The sequence below is a fragment of the Mustela nigripes genome, chromosome 7 (genome assembly GCF_022355385.1).
Source record: "Mustela nigripes isolate SB6536 chromosome 7, MUSNIG.SB6536, whole genome shotgun sequence".
Lineage (NCBI taxonomy): Eukaryota > Metazoa > Chordata > Mammalia > Carnivora > Mustelidae > Mustela > Mustela nigripes.
Genome location: NC_081563.1, coordinates 97,493,157 through 97,511,251, shown reverse-complemented (window position 1 = coordinate 97,511,251; position 18,095 = coordinate 97,493,157). Strand labels below are relative to the sequence as shown.

Genomic DNA, 18,095 nt, shown 5'->3' with positions numbered 1-18,095 from the left:
CTTTTTAAAGTTTTTCTGATACTGGGCAATGCCCTGGCTGCAGAACCCCATGAGTTCAACATTGAAGGTGTCAAAGTGGTCTGTGGTCTCCAAACACATGGTCTCTAATTCAGGCTGTAGATCAGGGGATCACGAGGACCCTGAAGGCTCATCACACACGGAACCATACGGAAAGCATAGTCCATGATCTGGAGGAGAACCCCAACAGAACATCAAGAAGGTCTGCAAGGATTACTCCATTGAAGATGCCACTGTTATTATAGAAAATGCTGCGAAAGCCATCAAGTCTGAAACAATAAATCGCTGCTGGAGAAAACTCTGTCCAGATGTTGTGCATGACTTCACAGCATGTACAACAGAGTCAGTCACGGAAATCATGAAAGAGATTGTGGATATGGTTTAAAAAAAAGAAAAGGTGTGTTGAGGGGATGAAGGGTTTCATGATACGGATCTTGGAGAAATTCGAGAGCTAATGGGCACCACAGAGGAATTAGCAGAAGACAACTTGAAGAAGATGAGTGCTTCCAAACCAGTGTCAGGCGATGGGGAGGAAGACCTAGAAGCAACAATAGCAGAAAACAAACTATTGTCTGGCAGAAGGGTTCCAGGCATTCCTGACTGCTTTTGCCTTCTTTTATGATACAAATGCTGAAACTGAAGCAAAGGTAGAGAGGAAGGATTGGTTCCACAGAGAAGCATTTTTGGAGAAAAGAGAAAGCAAAAATGTTAGAAATGATGAGATTTTTGTTTCCATAAAGTTACACAGAGTGTGCCTGCCTCTCCTGCCTCCAGCTCCCCTTCCACCTCCAGCTCCTCCTCTGTTCTGCTACACCAGGACAGCAAGACCAGCCTCTCCTCTTCCCCCACCGCCTGCTCATCGTAGGGATGGCGAGGACGAAGACCTTACTGATGATGCACTTCTACTTACTGAATAGTAAATAATCATCCTGCTGTACAGTTAGAAAACTCATGGGTTGTGTATGTGTGATTCCCATGTGAAAACCTAGCAGTCGTACAGCCCCGACTGCGTGAGACGTTTTGTGTCATCGTCATCACTGCCCACATATTCATCGTGTGCAAGATGCATATGGAAGCGGAGTGCCTATCCTTATACAGGTGGAAGGTGAGTGATATTAATGTGAAATTGATGACATGTTTTTCCTCTTACTGTTTTATAACCTTGCTTTCAAAGAATTACCATACATTGCGCCTCTCTGTCTTAGAACTGGACAAAGTGCATACTGGCCTATCATCAGAGGTATGTGGCTCTTAAAACAGCGTTAACAGTGTTTATAGTACTGTATTATGAATACAACTGCGAAACTGTATGCCAGAAAAATTGTATAATGATTCATTCATTAGCCCATAGGCTAGGCTACCGTAAAGCAATCCTATTGCTGCCTCTTTGTTATCAACGCACTTAGCATTACACCTGTAAATAAATATGAATTTCTTTTTCACACCGTCCTTTCATTTTTGGTGTCTGGGGTTAGTAATATGGATAACGCATACAGTGTTTTGTGTTCTGTAGGACGATGACGTAGGTACTGACAATTCATTTTGCAAACAGATGAAAGCTTCTGGTGCCAATAGATACAGGACAGGACTGGGGATGTATTTTCTCCTCATGATTTTCTTTTCTTTCTTTCTTTTTTTTTTTTTTAAAGAATTTATTTATTTATTTGACAGACAAAGATCACAAGTAGGCAGAAAAGTGGGCAGAGAGAGAGGAGAAAAAAGCAGGCGGGGCTCCATCCCAGGACCCTGGGACCACAACTTGAGCCGAAGGCAGAGGCATTAACCCACTGAGCCACCCAGGCGTCCCTCCTCATGATGTTCTTAATAATGTTGTTTTTTCTCTCGTTTACTTTACTATGAGAACACAGTGCATAATATGTATGACGTACAGAAAATGTGTTGTCAGTAAGGCTTTGGTAAGCCTTACTGACTATTATTAGTAGTTAGTCTTTGGGGAGTCAAAAGTTCTATGGATTTTCAGCTGTGTAGGGGTTGGTGTCCCTAACCTCCACATTATTCAAGAGTCAAAAACTAGCCATAGAAAGGTCACCAGGGTGGGGGAAGCAAACTCAAGGGAACTGCAGCCCGGTTATCATTATGGCCCTGGGGAGGAGGTGGGAGAGAAGGTGGATGAGCAGGAATGATGTATTGGGGAGACCCTGTCTGGCAGGAGGGACGATGAAAGAAAGCTTCAAGTTAGGAGAGGGACGGATGGAGAAGCCCAGGGCCACACCTGGTCTTCTGGCTCCAGGCTGGAGTCCTTGGGCTGATGGTTGGGTTGTCAGGGAAGCTGGATGCCTAGGGGCCTGCGCTTTGGTCCCTGGTGAGAGTCCTGGCAGGAGACTGTTGTGAGGGATGGCTGTAGGTCTCTACGAGACTATTGCAGCTGAGTAGAAGGGGCAGCAAGACGTGGTAAGGCAACAAGATACAGCAGGAGTTAGTAGAGGGTCTCACTGCCCTATGAGGCGTGTCGAAGAGAGGGTGTGGGGGTCTGCTGAGCTGACCGTGGGTCCAGGTGGAAGGAGGGAGTCTGCCCCAGAAGCTGAGAGAGCCAGGAGGGTTGTGACCTCAGCTCTCCACAGCACTGCTGCTCTGCAACACTGTGGGTCTCAACCACCATCTCCATTTGGCTCCCAGGGTGGGATGTGAGGGGTCTGTAGTGCTAGTGAGGGCAGGCAGGGGTGGGGGCTGTTGCTCCTGAGCTATCAAGTGAGGCTCAGTGGTGTCCCTGGGGCTCAGCACCAGGTACAGAACCACACCAAGCACCCAGGCACAGGGGCCATTTGAGGACTCAGCTGTTGTAACACCCAGGTGAGCAGAATTACTGTGGATTCTAGATTGTGCTGCTGCTACCCAGTGGGATGGAGGTTCGTGAGGATGTTTGGATGGGCTCGTGAAAATGCAGGAGGCAAACCATTTACTGATTGGCAGTTTAAGGTGGATGTCCAGTTGGACTTCTAACCAGAGGAGGCAGTGGAGGCCTGGTGGCTGGTACTGACATCCAGACAAGGACAGACGTGAGGGGTCCTTGGAGACCCCACTGCTGCAGCCAGCCAAGGGCCAGGGAGGAGCTGGGCTACCACCACCTCTGGGATGATAGACATGTGCTCAGATTTGAAGACCATCAAAGGAGGCCAGCAGTAAATGACAGCTGCTCCTCCAATTACATATTTGGGTTTTTTGTTGCCCATGGGCTTTTGTTGCCCCATCTGCTGAAATTTGTCATCCCAGTAGACCCATGAAAACATCACCAAATATTCAGATATCTCTAAGAGTTGAATTAAATAGTAACAGAAGGTGACCTTGGCACTGACTGTGCTGCACAGAAAAACAGCAGCCCCACCCCTGCCTCAGTGAGGGGAGCTGCAGTTTTCATTTGCTTTTCTTTATAAACAGAAGGAGCCCTGGGGAGCCTCATAGAACCTAAGGGAGTAGCTTTGAGTTTCCAAGGCATGAGAGAGAAAGAAAAGGCAAAAGAAAATGGAGTGAGAGATTGCATGAGCTCGGGCACAGTTTTCTTTGAAAGTGAGTCAGAAGCCTTCAGAGGACACTCCCAGGGTGCTGACATTTCTCTATCACATTGCAGATGTTTCTTATTTTATCAGATGGACAGGGAAGTGCTAAAATACACTTCTGTTTTTGTCCTCTGTCTCATTTCTTCAGGCTCATTCACCTTGTGTGGAGGGTTCAAGGTTTCCTCTGAGGCAGCAACTCCTTTTGTGCCCCCCTTTCTGGCCATAGCTGAGGCACATGGCAGCCTTTCACGAGGACCGCATGCTCTCTGCCTTTGAGTGCAAGGTCAAGTATTGCCTCATTTGAGTATTTACTTTGCTGCCATCATTAGGGTATGAGAGGAGCCCACTCTTGAGCAGTACCCCACATTTCTGTCCTCAAATGTCAACACACTTGAAACAAAGCAAGGAAAAGAATTGGAAGCTGCCATCTGTTTGCTTTTTCAAATTGACCTTTGTCTGAATAAAAGATGGATCTGGCTGAGCACATTTCTTCCTAATGAGCTAGAGAAGTTTGTGTGTATTCGAGGATAGTCGTGTTTTCACCCCAACTTGTAGAAAGTAGAATCTCTTTCATTTCCACGGCTTTCATTTTGCTTCCCTGTATCAACATTCATTCCTAGTTCAGGTGCTGGTGCTTCATGTATAAAACTGTGCCTTGGAGGTGCTGTTTTCATTTTTTTGAACTTAAAAAGTTTTTTTTAGTGGTCGCCCTAGATGTTGTAATACATACCTTAAAAAAAGACTTATTTATTTTTTTGAGAGAAAGAGCTTGTGAGTGATTGGGAGAAGAGACAGACGGGGAGGGAGAGAGAATCCTCAAGCTGACGCCATGCTGAGCACAGATCCCAATGTGGGACTTGAACTCATGACCCTGAGAACAAGACCTGAGCTGAGATCAAGAGTTGGGCACTTAGCCAACTGAGCCATATAGACACCCTGCAAATCCAAGTTTCTGACCCATATCATGTTTCTTCTTCCTGAAAAACCTCTTTTAACATTTCTTACAGTGCAGATCTAAGAAAGTCTATTTGCTTCACTTTTGGAGGGTAATTTCAGTGGTACAGAATTTTAGATTGGTGTTTTTTTTCTTTCAGTGGATTAAATATTTTATTGCACTTTCTTCTTGCTTGCATTATTTCTTCTGAGAAGTCCTTTGCAATTTTCATCCTTCTTCCTCCATGGGTAAGGTGGGTTCTCAGCTGTCCATTCCTCCTTCCTCCTGTCCTCCCATCCCCTTCAGCTTCTTTGAAGATTTTCCCTTTCTTTGTTTACAGTTTGGATCATTCTTGGCCATTATTATCTCAAATACTTCTCTGTTCTCTTTCTTTCTCTTCTTGGTATTCCAATTATGTGTATGTTATGCCTTTTGCAATTGCCCCATATCCCCTTCCCCCCATTCTGTTGTTTCTTTGCATTTCAGTTTGGAAGTTTGTTTATTAACCACTTTTTAAGCCCACTGATTCTTTGGCTGTGTCCAGTCTGCTGATGAGCCCATCCGAGGCATTCTTTCTATTATGGTGCTTTTTATTTCTAGCATTTTCTTTTGATTCTTTTTGGAGTTTCTTTATCTCTGCTGCATTACCCATCTGTTCTTACATATTGTCTGCTTTACACATTAGAGCCCTTAACATATTAATCGCAGCTATTTTCCCTTGTCTGATAATTCCAACATCTGTATCACATCTTGAGTTTCACTCTTGATGACTGCTTTGGGTCTTCTGAGCCTCTTGAACCTGTAAATGTTTGTCTTTCAATACATTTGGGAAATTTTAAGCAGATTTCTAAAGAAATTATCTTCTGCTCCATTCTCTGTCTTCTAACCTGGAGGAGGTTACTGTTCCCAAACCTTAATGTTGTTCTGAGCTTTGTTATTATACAACAGACTGAACTGCTTCCTCACTGATACATAGTCGGCACATTATGTTACTTTGCCAGCAGTAGGGTTGGATTTTCTATGGGTCTAGGCTTCCACCTCAGTTAGAGATGTTACAAATATGTAATTACAAATATGTAATTACAAATATGTAATTGTTAGAGAATTGGCAAGAACCTGGCTGTAATTATTAATTCTGTCTATTGCTGAAGTATTGAGCTAAGCTTTCAGATAACCTAGAAGTATGCCATTTAATACAGTAGGTGCTACCTGTGCGTGGATATTTGAGTGTAAATTAATTAAAATTAAACACAGTTTAAAATTCATTTCCATAGTCCTATAGCTACATTTGGCTAGTGGTTGCCATATTGGGTGGTGCTGACATAGAACAAGCCCATCTCTGCAGGAAGTTCAGTTGGACAAGTGAATGTTCTGAACTACTGTCAGTTCTGTAAGAGTGGCTTGATTAAATATGTACACATATACATGAGCAATAGATAGGTGGAAGTTAGTTAAAAACTAATTAGTTAAATTAGTTAAAAACTAATTGCTGTCAGTTTCTGTTTTTGGTGTACCATACCAAGCTTGCCTGTCTCCTTGCCGGCCTTGCTCCCTCCCTCCGTGCTTCCCCTCCGTGCGTCCTTCCATCCTTCCTCCCTCCCTCCCTTCCTGTTTTTTCTTCTTCCCTCCCTCCCATCCTTTCTCTCTTTTCTCCTCTTGTCTTCTCTTTTTAAATAGGCTCCACACCCATCATGGAGCCCAATATAGGGATCAAACTCACAACCCTGAGTTTGAGACCCAAGCAGAAATCAAGATTCGGAAGCTTAACCGACTGGGCCACCCAGGTGCCTTAAGATTTTCTGTTTTAATCAGGAAATTGAGTCATTGTCCTCATGTTCTCATCACCAGTTCGGGCCCATTTGCTCTCACGTAAAGGCAGAGATTCTTCACTTGACAATTCAGTGGAGGGCTCACTGGAATTTCTGTAAATGCTAAGTCATATTGAATCCTCCTCTGATAACGTGGACTTCTCAGAGACTCATGTTTTCTCATAGAACAGCCTTTCTTTTCTAGGTAAGTGGAATCAGATTAGATTCCTAGCTGTAGCCTGAAATAAATACATAAAAGCTGGGTTCTTTTGACAGTGGTCTGGAGAGCAGGTCTGTGGTCTGTGTATCTTGACTCAAGCACTTACATTTTGTGGTTGCTTGAATGGCCTGAAGCCAGAAGCAGATCAGCTGGATGGAAATCAGCATCTTTGAGAGACTCAAACAGGCTGTGAGGAATTCCTTTCTTCTGGTGCTGGACTATTCCCTACTGCCTCTGATGTTTGCAGGCAATAAAAGAGAACCACTCCAGAAGGTTCTTTCTATAAGGCTTTGAAATTGCGGCGCTACATTATCTCAGGCATGTACTGCTCCCTGTTAGGTGCCTCCAGCCTGTAGGTCATGTCTGCCCTCAGACAGCTCACCTGACTCACAGGGACATCAGAAAACTATACTATGTGAGCAGATGCCATCCTTTCAAGGCTCTCACAGGGAGGCACATTACCCTTCCTCCAGGATTTCTAAATTTCCACTCTTTTGTGCAGAATCATGTGTTTGTTCCCTTGCACATGACATCTGCTTAGTGCTTGTTATGTGGCAGGTGGACCACGCAGATAGCTCCCTCCCCGCCTCGCCTTTCATGCTTTAGGCCATGCCACGGCTATGATCTCCAGCCACACCCACCTGACAGCCAGCGTCCTGGCCCCTAGATTCTTCCATAGTTATGTCTAAGAAAATGAAAAGGAACATTTGTTAAAGGTGAGACTGACAATAAAAAGCAGTATCTGTTTGACCAACCCATGTGGTGAGGCAGTGGCTTTTGGGTGGAACAGTGTCTGTTGTTGGCTAGAAGGCTCTTGCATGCAGCTTGGGAGCTCATCACTCATGTTGTCACTGTTGATACTGGGATGAGGTGTGCCTCTTGGGTATCCCAGTATTAGAACAGTTCATTCTGAAGGAGTTCTTAGTTTAAACCCTTCAGATTAGGTGCTTTATGAAGTCCCTAGGCCTGAGTGGTTTACTATAGAATTTGAGAACCCCTGGGATGAAAACTCTCAGGATCCCTTCCAGTTCTGTGATTCTCTGGTAGGGAATTGGAATTTCTGAATTGTCTTTCTCATAAAATTTCTTTTGAAAGCCATTTTGTATTGCAGAATTAATGTTCGTTCATTACAGAAAATTGTTTAAAATGCCAGAATGCTCAAAGAAAATAAAACTCACCTGCCATTTCATTGAAGATAATCGTTATTAACATAATGCTTTTATAACATTTTCTCTAATCAGATAATTCTGTATCTCCTTCTCTAATTTTACATAAAGACAGACTATATATAATGTCATATAATGTCACTGCTTTTATCATCTGATGAAATATTGTGAACATTTTCCAGGTCATTTATTCTTCTTCAACAAACTTGACCATTTCCATCTGTGCATCAAACATTGGAAGCGTAAATTTATTATCTCAGAGCTTTGAAACATGTAGAATATTTATTTGAAGTAAATGTAGAAGAATAATATACTAAAGCAGGATCCCAAAGCTCATTTTAAAAGTTCAGAAACAAAGGTTTTAAACTGTACCAAGAAAACGAAGTTCCCCAAAGGTCAGTGTGAGATCCAATTTCAGGATTTTAATTATAAGTATTGCAGATGAGGAAAGAGGCATTAATACACCTCAGGTGTCTAGATTTGGGTTAACATCTTGATTAAAATACAGGAGCATATGGATTTCTTACCCTGACTCAAAAATGGACGTAATATGGTCCCAGGAAATTATTTTGTGTAATCCCTATCCCTTTGTGGTCTTTGAGATCTCTCTTAGGAAGTAGTGCAGGACTGTGGCTTGTGGGTTTTAGAGCAGGAGGGTAGACCTTGGGGAAAATTTCAGTCCTTTGCTTGGGTCCATATACAACTGAAGAACATAGCTGCAGTTAAGTTAGCCTTTCTAGTGTGAGTCCATGGGCCTCCATAACCAGCTGGGCGCAGGAATGGAAGACTCCTAATTCTGTGGAGGTATCTGCTCATAATACGGCCCTTTTCTAAGAATGCAACCTGTGCTGGGTGTGTCCAGAAGCATATTCAAAGATGTGTGGTATCACTATGCAACCTACTATTATAAGAAACTTTTGCTTGTACTGAAGTTCACCCAATTAGAATTTAGATCTGAGGGAATAGAAACTGTTGTTTCTTGGATGTCAATCGCCTGCCTCACAAATCTTGGCAAGACAAGCTGGTTTTTCTTGTAGCCTCAGAATTATCAAGGGAAACTTGAGACACTGGGATATTTTATACTGAAGAACCTACCATCCTTTGAGCAATATTAAAAATAACTCAAAAGCAAGTGTTTAGTTTATTCCCTGTACCTATGCTTTATATTTAGGTTCCCCTCTGCCTCCCTCATGATTGAAAGGATTTGGAAATGAGACTTTTGTGTCTTTTTTCAAGGACTTTGTCTATTTCATCTGTGTTGTCTGATTTGTAGGAATAAAATTATTTGTGACATATTTTTTTTATCCTTTTAATGCCTATAATAAAATATACTGATGTTGCCTCTTTGATTCCTGATATTCATAACTTATGTCTTCTTTTTTCCTAGCAGGTCTGGCAAGAGGTTTATCAAGTTTATCGATCTTTCTAATTATTTATTTTTGCTTTCCATTTATTTTTTGTTTTTGTTTGAAATTTCACTAGTTTCTGTTCTAGTCTTCATTTTTCTTCTTCTGCTTGCTTTGGGTTTTATTCTGCTTTTATTCTTTTAGTTTCTTAATGTGGAAGCTCAGATTATTGATGTGATAGCTTTTTTCTTTTCTAATACAAGCTTTGATGTTATGAATTTCCCTTTACATACTGCCTTAGACGCATATCACAGATGGCGATATGTTGCTTTTTCATTTACGTTCAGTTTAAAATATTTTCTCATTTCTCTTTGATCCAAAGGCCATTAAGAAGTGAGTTAATTCCCAGATATCTAGAATCTCTTCGAGCTCTAAGGACGAGGTTCTAATAAATTGGAGACTTCGGTGAGAAGTTGTTTGGATTTATACATGACAACATGGCAGATCGTTCATTATAAAGTGAAACACTGTCATGCTGTTGTCATTGTATGAACTGAAAGGGTGTCTTCAGCTGTTTGTTTAGGCCTGGTTATATATATATATTTTTAAATAGGATTTGAAGGTGTATTTTGGGACCTTCTCCTGTAATGTGTTTTATCTTTGTTCTTTTAGTGCATTATCATTGGGTGGAACTGGATCCTGAAAAATTCATGAAAGATGCTGTGTACCTTCTCTGCTTTAAGAATTTGGAACTGAATCATGAAAAGGAAGACAGAAATAAGAAATTGGGACCCTGAGTAGCCCTGCAGAAACAAAGCAGTACAAAACAAAACACCACCACCAAAGGAATGATACCATTTTCTGTTGTTGCTATGGTCTTAGTGAAAGTGGGTGCTGGCAGTGTGGGGGCGTGCACCCCGTGCACATGGCAGCAGGGCCTATCCCCATGCTCTCCCCGTGCAAAGACTTTGCTGGTTCCTGTGATTTCTTGGCTTGCTTTTGAAACAGGCTGGCCCCACATCATTTGTCATAGAGTCCTCCTTTTACATGTGTCCATGATGGGTCTCCACTGCATTCATGCTGTCCATGTTCTTCCCAACACGGGCTAAGCCAGGGCACCGGTTAAGGTGTAAAGAGAGCAAACATTGGTGATAATGTATTGTGTAAGACCTTTGCATCTTGTAAATTTTCTCATTTTTCTAAAAAGAAATAATAAAATCCTAAACCCCAACAAACCACTTTATTATTAAACAAATCCTGCTGTGTTTGTGCTTAATGATTTTGTCTGTAGAAATACAATACATATGATCCCACTCTGTGTATAATCTATACTTCTTTTCAAATAACCCCCCTCCAAGAGGCCTTCCCTCATTACCTACGCAAATCTCTGATTCCATGGTGAGAACCTATACACTGGTAATTTGTAGTTGATGGCATTTTACTCAGACATGAGATGGCAGGAGAGGGGAGTATACATGGGAAGGTAATCCAGTTTTGGAATGGCCCAATGACTGAGAGCCAGTGTGGCTGCCATCTCTGCCATTCACCTTTGGGAGGTCAAGAAAGGTCTCAGCATGTTGGACCATACAGATATCCCCTCTCCAGGAGCTGAATGGTTGTCCATATATCCAACCGGTATCCTCACAGTTCTGTGAAGAAGGAACCACATTCAGGCAAAGAGTTTCTCAGTTCATTTTAATCCATTAGTGGCTCAACTATAGTGGTCATTTTTAGACATTATCTGATGTTAGTAGTTACATATGTGTTACTATATATAGCATATATTTATATAACATCTCTAATATTGCTTATACAAACAGAATTATCCTCTCTTGAAATACTTCTTGCCTAACTGTAAGGAAGACATCTTTATTTGGCATTTTTGTAATGCTGAAACTCAGTGTCCTTTATAATAATTTTTGAGTCTGTCTCATCTGACTCAGTTGTCTACTTCAAATAAAAACATAGAAAGTGTGAGAAAAAGAAAAAGCCCTCAAGTTATAGCTCCAGTGTACATTCAAGTACTTGGAATATGGAGTTGGGAAGGCATTTGCCAGACTGCCTGTCTCTGAACCAATACAGGTGATTGGAATAATCCATGATAGCATGAACCTCTGGATTTGAAATCATTACATTCCAGATGCAAATCCCCAGTCGGCTTCCCCACTGGTATGGGCAGTGAGGTCCAAGAGGCTCTCCTGTTTGAATTATCTGTATAGGCCTCTATAGGCTGAATTAAAATTCACTGTGAAGTTACTCCAAACTACAGTTTTGTAAACTTGGCTGTAAGGTCGAGGACTTCCTGAACACATTTTTCAGACATTTCTCTGCCACAGCATTTTATCGCCACCAATTAATGCTTACTGAACAGCTCCAGCCTGCCCTTTTGCTAATTGGTCATGAGGATGGCACAGAGAGAAGAGCTAATGTACTTGATGTCTGCACAGTGGTGAAATGATAAAGACCCTCATAGCCCACAGTCCGGTTCCTGGATCCCATCTTAAAGGGACATAGAAAAATTGGGGCATGAGTGGAGTCATGTGGCAGTTGGCTGAAGGATCTGAAAACCATGAGGGACTGAAGGGGAGGGAAAAAACTCTGAATAATTTGAAAGGTCTGGACAAGACACTTGGGCCAGGAAAGAAAAGAGGAGCCGCAGGTATAAGTTGCATTAACACAGATGCTGGCTTGATAACAAGGTAAATCTTTCCAACGTGATTCAGAAGTAGACAGTGATGTTAGGAGCATTTAGCATTTGGGCAGAAGTTCTGAGGTTTCTTAATGTGTGCAGAGAATTTTATTTGGTTAATTTAAAAATCCTCCCTCATGGTTTGCAGCAAACCTGGTAAATGTCAGAATATGGCTGCTATTTTTGTAGCATCGGATTGAAGGAAGCTTTTCCACCATCCTGAAGGCCACTTTCAATTCTTAGAAAGGAAAGAAGCCGCCTGTCCACTAAAAACTGGCTCAACAGGGTCAGATCTAACCCCAGGGCAAGGTTGTAAAATAAAAATAAAAGCTCAAGAAGAAACCCCATGACATTCACAGCTGCATCGGAAAGATAGTTAATTCTGCCTTCTCCTACCCCTTCACTCTCTTACGGAAGATCATTTCTGACCCTTACCATGGGACTCACAGCCAAAAGTAGATTTGGGGTGCAGTTGCACTCGGAAAATATAAAACTCAGTCTTTATGCCCTCCTATCATCTGCATCTCCTGCTTGCTGTTTATTTTCAAGCTTGCTGTTTATTCTCCATTAAAACATCACTTGAATGGGAATGGAGAGGAGAATCACCCCATGTATGGCTTCTCTGAGAAGGCTTGGCAGACTGCAGGACTGTACTTTAAACAGAGCAATGTCCAATAACAGTGGATAACAGGGTCTGTTTCATTTGCCTTTCATGGTTTACTTTATAGGAGACCAAGCTCTTGGGAGATGCAAAACACACACTGGAGAAAGGCAGCTTCTGGGGCTGGACGTAGTATCATGTCATGGTTGGTGGTCCTCGGGAAGGCATTTTCTCTACCAAGCTGCATCCTGAAGAGATGGGTGCACCGCTGCCAGAGAAAGCGGTAGTTCATTGATTTGATTGTGGGGAACAAACGGTTCCACAAACATACCCTTTCCTCTGACATGTCATTTTAGTCATTCCAAAACCAGAGAGGTGATCTTCTCTGTCAGATGGTCAGATTTCCTGCTGTTTTTCAGCCAGGCACTGTCAGAATTCTTAATTTGCAGCTCATTACTGATTTGGACATCTTAGGAGTAGAGTTAACCTCATTTCAGAAAACACAGACTAATAGCAAAGGTAGAGCCTCCTGTTAATCATATTTGAGAAGGGGGAAAATCTGGGATTCGAGGCGAGGCTGCCTCTCACTGTTGCTGCTAATGTCCTTAGTTTCTTCTGGGGTACAGGCACTTGTGCATTAAATTTGTAAAGGTCTGGAAATTAAAACCTTAAATTTCTATCATGAAAGTACCTAATAGTGATGGTATTTTAGATTTGTTAACATTAATTTTTGATAAGAAAATTCATATTTGTAGGGACCCTTTAACTCTGCTTGTTTTTTAACCACCTCTGAGGGTTGGTGCATGAAAGTCTCTGTCATCAAGCAGGAAGTACACCGTGGTGTCTGTGGGGGGACATTCCGTAGACGGTCACTCTGCAGCAGGAATGGGCTCCGCCCAGGGACCAGTCCAAGATGGCAGTCTCCTGGAGGGAGCTGAGGTCTGAAGGATGAGGTGGAGTTGGCCCGTTGAAAGTGGTGTGCCATGGAGGAGGGAAAGCCTTCAGGTGCAGCGCCTCAAGTTGTGAGTGAAGGGGGGTTCAGACACCTGCCAGCAGGCTGGTGGGGCTGAATTCGGGGAGATCGGAGACACATGGAAGAATATGGACTGGAGCAGGTGGGGAGTAAGGAGCAAGGAGAGGCCCCACAGAGGTTCAAGCATTTAAGCTTCATCACCTCTCCCTCCTCCTTCTCCAGCTCAGTTTGTTCTAGTTCTGCAGTTTCTCACATGACCTGGCCTTGAGCGTGACCTGGAGGACTGGGTACAGCTCTGCTAGTGTGCGGTGACTGAGGCCACTGGACAGTGGTGTGGAGGTCCCAATGGCCAAGGGGTGGCCCAGACTTGGGAGTTTGCTTCCTGGCTCTGCGACAGAGATGACCCGTGATCTTGGGACAGTGTGTGTGTTTCTTCAGCTCTCTGAGCTTCACCCTACATCTGTACTCCTGGATTATAAGGGTTAAATGAGAGATGTACACAAGGTGTTAGACACATGGTGGTGTCTGCTCTGGGTGCCAGGCCGTGGCCCTGTGCTGATCCAGCTCAGTGTGGCTGAAGCTGTTTGCTTTCAGGACCTGCACCCCAGCTCTGGCCTGGTGCTCCCCAGGCCTGCAGGCATCTGAAATCCCAGGTTTACATCCTATAGCCACTGTCTGGTCTGTGAAGAACCCAAACAAAGAGCTGAATTCTGTTTCTGTTGGACTAGGCCATGCTTCTGGACTGTGGAAATATTTCAGATGGCATGCTGGCTCTTCCAGCTTTATGCCATCTCCAGACAAGTTCTCTGTACCTTTGCCCAAGTCCAAGCTAACCCTGATGCACAGGAGAGAGTTGGCACTCTGTTAGAAATCTTTCAGGTCTGAAGCTGCGTTCTTTATATCCTCATTCAACCCTCATTGCTCCATTCCGTGTCACCCGTTCTTGCAGAAATCATGCTATACTGTTTTTATGGTATTTTAGTGATTAACTCGATAATCCTGTCAGAAGAAATATTAGGACAGCACAGCATGTTACTTGTGAACTTGTGCAGGCTTCCAGTGTTTGCTGGGTTCTTTACCTCAGGCTTACAGACCATCTGTTTCATCATCAATTCTAGAATGTTTTCAGGAAACTGCATCTCACTGGCCTGTCTCCTGTGTCCAGAATCCATCTCTTAAAACTCAGATTTTTGGCATTTTTGGTCTTCTCTCCCCTCTTTTCATTTCAGCAGATTATTTTTTCGAGTTATGAGTGGTAAGTCTGTTCTATAATCCCATCTGTAAGTCATTTCAGGACTTTTGAAACTTCAGTTCGTTCAGAGATCCTCGTAAGTCTATCTCTTCACCCACCAGGGGCTTCAAGTTCCCCGTTATGATGTTTCTTTTGCTCTTTTGAAGTTTGAAACATTTGCCTTACAGGAGTAGACAAAATAACTTTTTTTGGGGGGGGGGAAGATTTGATTTACTTATTTGACAGAGATAGTGAGAGAGAGAGAGAGAGAGAATGAACAAGGGAGCAGCAGGCAGAGGGAGAAGCAGGCTTCCTGCTGAGCTGGGAGCCTGATGTGGGGCTCAATCCCAGAACCCTGGGATCATGACCTGAACTGAAGGCAGACACTTAACTGACTGAGCTACCCAGGTGCCCCTAAAATAACTCTTAATTTGAGCATGTATCTAGGGCTGAAAACTAGTCTAAGCCCTTTATGTATATCATCCCCACAGCCCTTTTGTTGCTCCCACTTTACAGCTGGGGAAATTGACTCAGAAAAGCGAACTGTCAAGAGCTGTGAAGCATCTCAGATCTAGCTCTGTTTACAGAGAGTGACCAAGGTAGCCCAGTGTCATGGGTGCCGGCAGCCGGCAGGATACCCAGTGTGTGATAGGGCTGAGCTTTGTTGCTCATGCCAGTACTTGGACCAGCCCCTGCTCTCGTGCACTCTGTGTCATCTGTCAGAGAGCCAGGTGAACCTCACGCACAGTGGGCCATGCTACAAAAGGATCCAGAAAAGCCAAATCTTTCATAATGCCTTGGGAGAGAGACACACTATCTCTTCCAAGGCTGTTTGCTACTTAAACATCCTCAGAAGTATAGTCCCCAAGCAAAGCAGTCACCACCGGTGCTCATGAGATGCACAGAAATATCAGAGACCATGAAAATGGTTACCCGCCGGGAACTTAACCCAAATCAGCCTGTCAGCAGATAGTGGAGTCAGGGTTCAGAGCCAGGCCAGCAGGCCCCCCTGGACTGCTGCCATGACACTGTACAGGTGCCCTTCTCACACACTGGGTCTCTCATGTTGTCACCCCCCTTTCCTTGCCACACATTCCATCTTTGATGCGTTACTTCCCATTCGCTTGTCCAGACCCCTCCTCTGCCCTTCTCTGGACTTCCTCGAGGCTGACCCATGTGCTCTTGCTTCTGGCTTCTTGTTGGGTAGGGAGCAGAGGAGGCCCCTGTGGTGCTCTGAGGACTCAAAGCGTAAGGGCTGGTGTGGGTTCCCCATCTCCTTCCCTCCACGAGAGCAAAGGTGGCAGCCCTGCCAGGAGGTCTTCTCCCACAGCTGTTTCTAAGTTTTCCAGCCTCCCCCTACCACCCCACTCCCCACAGCCTGCTGCCATGGCAAGCTGCTCGTCTCAAGGTTTCCTTCCTAGTGAAATTTCTTTGGAAAATTTTCTTTCCTAGTCCTTCCTATATCATGTATGTTATTTAACAGTTTAACCTGAGCACACTTCTCTCCTTTTACTTCGAATTCCCCAGTGAGGTCCTGCGTTTCAAGTGCTCACTGGCTTGGTGTTATAGGACAGAGAGGGCCTGGACCTTCTTCCTCTTCTTCTTCTTCTTCTTCTTCTTTTTTTTTTTTTTTTAAATATTTTATTTATTTATTTGACAGAGATCACAAGTAGGCAGGGAGGCAGGCAGAGAGAGAGGAAGGGAAGCAGGCTCCCTGCTGAGCAGAGAGCCTGATGTGGGGCTCGATCCCAGGACCCTGAGATCATTACCTGAGCTGAAGGCAGAGGCTTAACCCACTGAGCCACCCAGGCACCCCCCTTCTTCCTCTTCTAACACTCACCTTAAAGGAAGCTATGATGGCATCCCATGTGTCCTCAAGTCTCTTAATACCTTTACATAATGCCCATTCAAGACCCCACAAATCCTTTCCATCTGAGTCTTCTTGTTGTCCATTAGCAGGTTATTCAGTAGAACTGGGGTGGTAACCTGAGGGCAACACCAGTACTCCCCAATTCTGGACCATTTGGAATGGTATTCAGAGGAAATGGGCTTTGGTCTCAAGGGTCTTGTCTCTCATCAGAGGCAGGTTCTGCCTTCTTTGTACTATAATGAATGGGTGCTCCCTGCACCCCACTACCTCTGGAGGCTCTGTATGGGAGATGGGAAAAGTCAGTGATGGCTCAGGGCTTGGCATTTCAAGCAAACAGAACAGAAAGAGCTATATACATCTGGCCAGAAGCCCCATGTCTGGTTTCTCATCCTGTGCAAGTTCTTAGAAGTCCAGCTTGGCCTCTGAGTCTCTTTCTTGTCTGGACACTGGCTGTGCCTCCTGCAGGTGAGACCCAAGGCTGTTATACCTGAAGACAGGTACAGCAAGATGGCAGCTGCTCAGCCATCTGAGTTGATGCAGCCAATGCTGGATCGGCAGTGGGGGTGGGTGGGGTGACTGGTTTGGGAGTCAGGGACTGATCCTTACGCCTGCTTTTCTTGCAAACTCTGGGCTCCAGACTTGGGTTCTGTAAGTTGTGGGCTGGGATCAGATCACGGCATGAGAGGGCACGAAAGAGGACTGCTGGGTCTCTGTGGGCATCTGCTAACTTGTTTTCGAGTTACTTTTTGGCATACGTTGATGCAAGTGTTGCTGCTGAAAAGGAAAACAGAAATTCCACATGGATAACTGACAGCAGGGAATGTTCTCCCCATATTTCTCACTACTATCTGAAGAAGGGATGCTTCCAAATAAGGACAGGGACAGAGGAGGCCTTCCCTGCTTAGTGGGGGAGTCCCAGAGAGAGCCAAACCAAGCTGCACTATGCTTGAGAGCAAGGCCACAGGCATAATTGTGATCCTCGAACACCAGCAACAATTTGCCTCTCAATAGAGTGGGGTTGGTTCCCTCGACATGCTATGTTCCAGATACCCCACCGTCCCCAGGATGGCAATAACCCATTTTAGTAAGCTTGTCCCTCTGAAAAGAAGTCTATATTAACAAAAAATAAACATTATTTTGGCATTTGGGGGAAGTTATATGAAGACACTAGAAATATGGAGGAAAAAATCCTTGGATTGCCAGGAATGTAATAATAACCTATTATGGGGTTTAAAGGATTACTTTTTAAGCCTTTTATTAGGAAATAATTTCAAACTTACATAACAGTTGCAAGAATAGTGCAAAACACATCTTTATACCCTTTACCCAGATTTGCCTGCTGCTAACATTTTGCCCCATTTGCTTTATCATTCCTCCCTGTCCATGTATGTGTGTGTTTGTGTCTGTGTGTGTCTGTGTATTGCTTGTTCCTCTAATTCATAGTCCTTGTTCTAATTTTATTGAATGGCCCAATAACATCCTTTGTTGCTACATTTTATCTTTTAGTAATAGGTTCAGTCTAAGATCAGGCTGTCTTTCTGTAGCTGCTTTTTCCTCCAGAGTAGCTCACAAGCAGAACACTTCCCCACCGTGGGCCATAGTTTCCTCTGTAAGATATAGGGGCGAGAGTGGCTGACATCTGCATTCTGTGATTATTTGATGGCCTGGGCTCAGTGCTTTACATGACAGGTGTCCTTTATTTATTTTTTTATTAACATATAATG

General features: G+C 43.8%; 1 protein-coding gene across 2 annotated transcripts in view; it reads left to right on the top strand.

The window, feature by feature from the left end:
- The window catches only part of DTD1 (D-aminoacyl-tRNA deacylase 1), a 172,161-nt gene extending 161,841 nt beyond the window's left edge, over nucleotides 1-10,320 (top strand). For both annotated transcript variants that reach the window (XM_059406470.1, XM_059406469.1), the window contains one exon: nucleotides 9,680-10,320. In XM_059406470.1, the coding sequence (XP_059262453.1) occupies nucleotides 9,680-9,721 (42 nt within the window). In that variant the 3' untranslated portion in view covers nucleotides 9,722-10,320. The remainder of the gene's footprint in view (nucleotides 1-9,679) is intronic.
- Nucleotides 10,321-18,095: the final 7,775 nt, after the last annotated feature.